The 6,000-nt window shown below is 38.8% G+C and overlaps 1 protein-coding gene across 1 annotated transcript; it reads right to left on the reverse strand.

Moving 5' to 3' along the window:
- Nucleotides 505-4,700, reverse strand: LOC109727690 (RHOMBOID-like protein 2). Its single transcript, XM_020257865.1, has 5 exons — nt 4,221-4,700; nt 2,096-2,259; nt 1,820-1,983; nt 1,477-1,727; nt 505-844 (listed from the first exon to the last, which is right to left on the reverse strand). Exons 1-5 carry the CDS (start codon nt 4,622-4,624, stop codon nt 733-735), a joined length of 1,095 nt encoding a protein of 364 aa, XP_020113454.1. The 5' UTR covers nt 4,625-4,700; the 3' UTR covers nt 505-732.

Here is a 6,000-nt window from a genome sequence, read left to right on the forward strand (position 1 = left end):
CTGCTCAATCTCATCGGCTAATCAACTTGCGAATATTTTCACCCGACCTCACTCTACTATGCTATTTAGAGATTTATTGTCCAAACTCCAGTTGACATCTAGTATGCCACCTTGAGTTTGAGAGGGGATGTTGAAGAAATATTATTTCTTGATTGGGATGGACATTCCATCTAAATATTATATGTCTTCTATATGAAGAAGATCATGCAACCTTCCATATGAGTAAAATCCTACAACATAATTTGTGCTACTCTACCATGTATATGATTGTATAATATTTTATTTCTATGATTAGCCAAGTTGTCATTTTGGGATGTAAGAATCATGTATATATTAGTGTTAATGGAGAACATAGAAGAACAGAGAGTTTTTCTCATCTTTAAATTCACTGTTTCTATTTGAATATTTTCAACAATTTAACCTACTAAATTATAACAAATCAAAAAATTCAAGCTAAAAATTGTAACAAATTAAAGTTTGAGAATCAAAGTCTCACACACGTCATAGTTTTGAGGATCAAAGATGTAATTTACTCAAATAAATAAAAGAAGATGATCAGAAACAGTACCACACACAACACTAAGGCAATTTTAAGTGTTCAACTGAAAAGACAACCAAATTCTACTCTATATACAGGTGTAAAAAAGCATGTAGAAGCCCAAAAGGCGATCTTCCTTAATTTCCTCATCAAGCTCGTGGTTTTTTTGTTTAATCTGAATATCCATATGCTATTTAAGTATCACAGCTCCATCTCGATGTGGGAACGCAGTTCAAATAGTGGCACCAGTGGCAATGATCATTCAAATTCTTTTCTTTGAAAAGCATTACTAAACCAATTGTAAATCTGCAATCAAACATGGAAACAACAGTTAGCAGAGAGTTTCTACTACTTTCAGAAAGAAAAAAGGACAAGATAAGAGTTCTGACTAAGCTATTGGAGAATGTTACAAATTGACTCTGCTTGTTATCCGCCTTTGTAAGAGCTGTTTGAGTTGCTAGAAATTTCGGAATGACAAAGCTTATTTTAGCTTCCATTTCAAATTGGTGCTACCGCTTTAGGGTCCAAAAGTTTCAACTTTCTAACACTAGTGTGACTTCCAGATTTCTATCTTCACGACGAAATGCCTGACTTCTGCTTCTTGAGGGGGTGTGTAGAAGCTAGGTGGTTTTCAAATAAAAAGTGTAGTCCTTTTGGCTAAAGAGTAGGACCAAAACAAGCCTCTGGCCCTACAAATCAAGTTAGCGAAAGACCAAAACGAGGTGCTGAGCCCTAAAAGCAGAGTTCCAATTTTTAGCTTCTAGCTGCAGTAGAAAGATATGGAAGGGATGGGGATTTTATGGGAAGCACTAAGGCTTCCTCAAACAGCTTTTACTCGAACAGCTTTTATTCGAACATCACTTCCACAAAAGCTCCAGAAAGGTCGAAAGGAACAAAAAGTGTGTACAAGTCACAGATACTCTTCTGGGCATACTTACCCAGCTAACAGCAGAACCAGTGCAACAACCCATAGCACAAATTGGTAAGGCTTGTATTTTGATCTCATTTGACGGGACAGGGGCAAGTCATGGCGTTCATTCCAACCAAATCTCGGCCGGGGGAATAACACAAACCCAAGGAGAAAACCTGTCAAAAACCCTCCAATATGTGCAAAGTTATCGACATGTGGCAGGATCCCAATGGCCAAGTTGATTGCTATGATGAACAAAAGGGTTAATAAAGCTGCCGCCTACAAAAGCAAACCAATGAGATGAGTAACAGAGGAAGAAGCCAAATAAAGCTTACCAGGATATACAATAATTCATAATGAATTTAGTTCACCTTATTGGAATAGATGGTCCAGTTTGTGATGAGCTCTGAAAGCATGGATCCGAGTAGACCGAATAAAGCACCAGAAGCACCCACAGAAATGCTGTTTCTAAGGAGAAGAGCTGAGAGGACACTACCGCCAAACCCCGATAGCAAGTATGTAAGCCCAATACGAACTGAAAGGCAGGGAACAAATGATCACTCTTATAGAGAAGTATGTTGAATGAATAACTGTACAACTACAAATGATACCAAATCATCAAATTCGTTTTCTCAGTTAAGTCCTACCGAATCCAAATTGCTGTTCGAGACGGATTCCGATGAAAATCAGGCTCAGCATATTAACAAGCAAGTGGATAAGACCTGCATGTAGCCAAATACAGGTAATGAGCCTCCATCCCTGATGTTGACGAACTACCTTGCTCCATTCAAGAGCCCCCATCCTTTCCAATCTGAAAAAAAGGAGTAGAAAAGTAAATCAATAACAGGGAACTATATCCACCTCTTACACAACTTCAGCTAAAGCTAAAACTGGATAAAAAAGTATGCGAAGAAATTTTCTAAAAAAGGTTCTATGTCCTTCAAAAGTTCTACGTATCGAAAATCAGAAGTTCAGATACCTACTTATGAATCGAACATTGTACACCATTAATTATTAGGACAACTTGATGCCTAAGTAATATTCTATTAGAATTTATTTTCTTTTACAGTAGACCACATTCATCGAATTATATTTTAATTTTAGCGCATGGATCATCAGATATTGCGTGTAGTGCATGAGGTGTACAGATACACCGGGTGCAGGAAGTAATTTTCCCGAAAAGATTGCATTGCAGAAGAGTGAAGAGAAAGAAATACTGACTATATGTCCACGCCCACCCACCCTTTAAAACTAATCCATCCTCTCAGAATGAAAGGCTAGTGACACCAAATGAAAAGTTGCCACTCCCTTACCAAAGCTTCTGCAGCAAGCGATCACAAGCAATAGACCTAACTTTATACGAAATTGACAATCTATATATCAGACAAGAAGTAAAAGAAGAGGAGAAAAAAAAGAAGAAGAAAAAAACAACGATAGAAATCTCAAGTGGGTAGTAAAAAATTGGATAAATTGCACTACTTTTCTCCAAACTTTTAACCTGGTTTCACTTTAATCCTTGAACTTAAGTTGGAAATTCGACACTCCAAAATTTTTTTTTTGAGAGATAGGTAGCACGCTACCCGCTTCGTTTTTTCATTTAGAAATAAACTTAGCTAGAAATGTGAATCAACTAGGATTCGAACTTGGGTCTCGGGTACCAACCACCAAGCCCTTTGCCACTTGCTCTAGGGACGGTCGGTGACACTCCAAAATTTTGAAAGCATTTTATTTTTGTTCGTCCTCATCTACTATCAAAGAAAACATTATTTCCTGCACGCGGTGCATCCGTACATTCACCCAGCGCGCATCGATCAGCACTCATTCCAACCCAAGCTCATACTTCGATCACATGTAACACCCATTGAGTGAGTTGTGTTCCTTTGTCTACTTAGAAATTAAATGGTTAGATTGAGAAAAAAACGAAATGCCTTGATGATTCACGATGCACTGATGTATGTTGAATATATGTATTAAAAACATCATTCTCTCGTAGCTTAAGCTTTTGGAGAACATCAATGGTTTCATTTCTTAAGTTCAAATTTAAATTCTAATATAAGTTTGATACTTGAATTTAGTTCTAAATTTAAATTTTGACTTCGAACATAAATTTGAATTGTAAATTCAAATTTTATGTTTAGACTGTGAGTTCAAATTTGAATTCAAATCTTGATTATGGAATTGAATAGTACGTTTAAATTTTAATTAAAATTTAATTTTTTTAATTTCAATTGTTGGAACATGATTCCGATTCCGATTCCAATTCCGATTCCTCTTGTGAACACAGCAAATTGAAGTTTTTATCATTCAGTGTTCTATTCCGATTCCATTCATATTCCAATTTCGATTCGTATTCTGAACCAAACGTTTCCAGGACTACTACGGCAGTTTACTAACGTAAACCCAAAATCTCAACACTCAAATGCATTAAGGCCTAGTTTAGTAGTGCAGAGGAAGCACTCCCAATCTTTTCTCCTCCGATGCTATATAATTGCGATAGCAACCGTCGCCGCAGAAGAAGAATGTAACCATAATTTTATTAGTATTGGAGGAGAGATGAGAAGCGCTTTCGTTTCTTTTTTTTTTTCTTTTTTTTTTGGGGATCTCGTAATGCGTAAAAGGAGGTGCTCTTGATCAAAAACGCAATCTCAAAGTACTGAAGCCCTGAAGCCTAAAAAAAAACATTTCTTTTTTTTTAAAAAAGAAAGGGAACCGAGACGCAGAGAGGAGAGAGGAGAGAGGAGAGAGGAAGTAGAAATGGGTTATGGAGCGTACGTGGAAGAGGAGGGGCCGAGGAGGGGGTTCTCGCGGAGCGGCTGGAAGGAGAGGCGGCGGAGGAAGCGGGCGGCGCAGGGCCCGTAGGGCGTGTAGTGGGCGGGGCAGTTGTTGAGCACCATCTCCGCCACGAACACCCCCACGCTCGCCACCACGATCGCCGGCACCAACCACGCCCGCCACCTCCCCGTAATCTCCCTCTCCCACTCCCACTCCCCCTCCCCCTCCGCCGCCACAACACCGCCGCGCTTCGTCCCGCCGCCGCTGCTCGCCATCTCCGCCGCGCTTTCCCTCGTCGTCGTCCTCCTCGTCCTCGAAGATGGTTCGGTTGCGTTTGCTTGGGTTTGAAGAAGAGGAGGAGGATTGTTCGGTGAGGGAGATGATGCGCGTGTGTAACTGTGCATGAAAGAGATAGAGAAAGAGAGAGAGTCTAGAGAGTTGTGCTGGCGCCTGGCGGTTTGGTTGCGTTGGGGATTTTTATGTACGGGAAACAATGTTTAGAATTTATTGTTTGGAAAGAAAAAGGAAGTGAGAGCGAGACGTGGAAAGTAACTCGGCGTCCGTAACTCGGTGGATGGGGACAGAGAGACAAGTATTTGTTCCCTGCGCCTGGTCTATCTTTGCACCACACTCACCGCGCATTTTCGGCCTCCTTTATATAAAGTTGCTAATTTTCTATTTTCTTCCATAAAATTTTTTATATAAAGTTGTATGGAAAGGGATAGTGATTTATTTGCAATCCTTATATGCAAAATATTTATTTTTCAATAAAAATTAAAAAAAATTAAAAATCATTTTTTTTTGCTTCTATTTTTTTTTTTTTATTCGTCTTTGTTATTTGGTTAATAAGTATGTTGTAAACTAACTAACCGTTGGCAACAAACAAAAAATATTTTTATCGGTATATCAAATTATCTGAAAGTAGTATTTAAAAGAATAAAATGATGTCAAATATGACATTAAATACTCCTAAATATTAGATATATCATATATTATATACTAAATTATATTTTAATTCAGTAAAATTATATTTTAACTTTAACTATTGAACTATTAATTATAAAATAAATATGGTGGATGTGATGCACAGATATGCACAGTGTATGCAGTAAATTACTCTTGCCAAGTGGAGGCGACAAAGAAAGAAGTTATGCCGAAGTAGTTATCGGAATACGCGGAACAAGCAGTATTCGGATTCGGGGTGGGAGTTGTATATCGAGGGAGCTGGGCCTGACATGTGAGGGCCATAAGAAAGTGGGCCCCGCACGTCAATGTAATGGCCTTTGGTGCATATAGTTGTGTAATGTGGGCTGTGTCGGGCCGGCACGGCCCACATTTTTCGTGCCAATTCAGGCTAAGGGGCCGGCCCGGTTCCAAATTCGGACCCACCACGGTCCTTCGGCCCGAAAGCTCTGGGCTGGTCCCCTAAAATGTTTAATTTTTTATTTTTTTAAAAAATATATAAAATATAAAATATAAAAAAAATAATTATTTCAATTTCAAAATTTAAAATTTTTAAAAATAATTATAATATAACAAGTGTTTAAATTTTTTTAAATATATATATAATTTTAATTTTTTTTTTAAAAAAATTGATGTGTTTTTGGTCCTGGACCAAAATTGTTTTGGTCCATTGGACCAAAAACCTCCTCCCAAGGTCTGCTCACAGCCGACCTTGCGAGGAGATCAGGAGATCCACCAACCCTAAGGCCCTCCTCCGTAGGAGAAGGGCCTGGGGTTTGGGCCATGCTGGCCCAGCGTGCCGGGCCATGGGCCTCTC

This window comes from Ananas comosus, linkage group 22 (genome assembly GCF_001540865.1).
Source record: "Ananas comosus cultivar F153 linkage group 22, ASM154086v1, whole genome shotgun sequence".
NCBI classification, from domain to species: Eukaryota; Viridiplantae; Streptophyta; class Magnoliopsida; order Poales; family Bromeliaceae; genus Ananas; species Ananas comosus.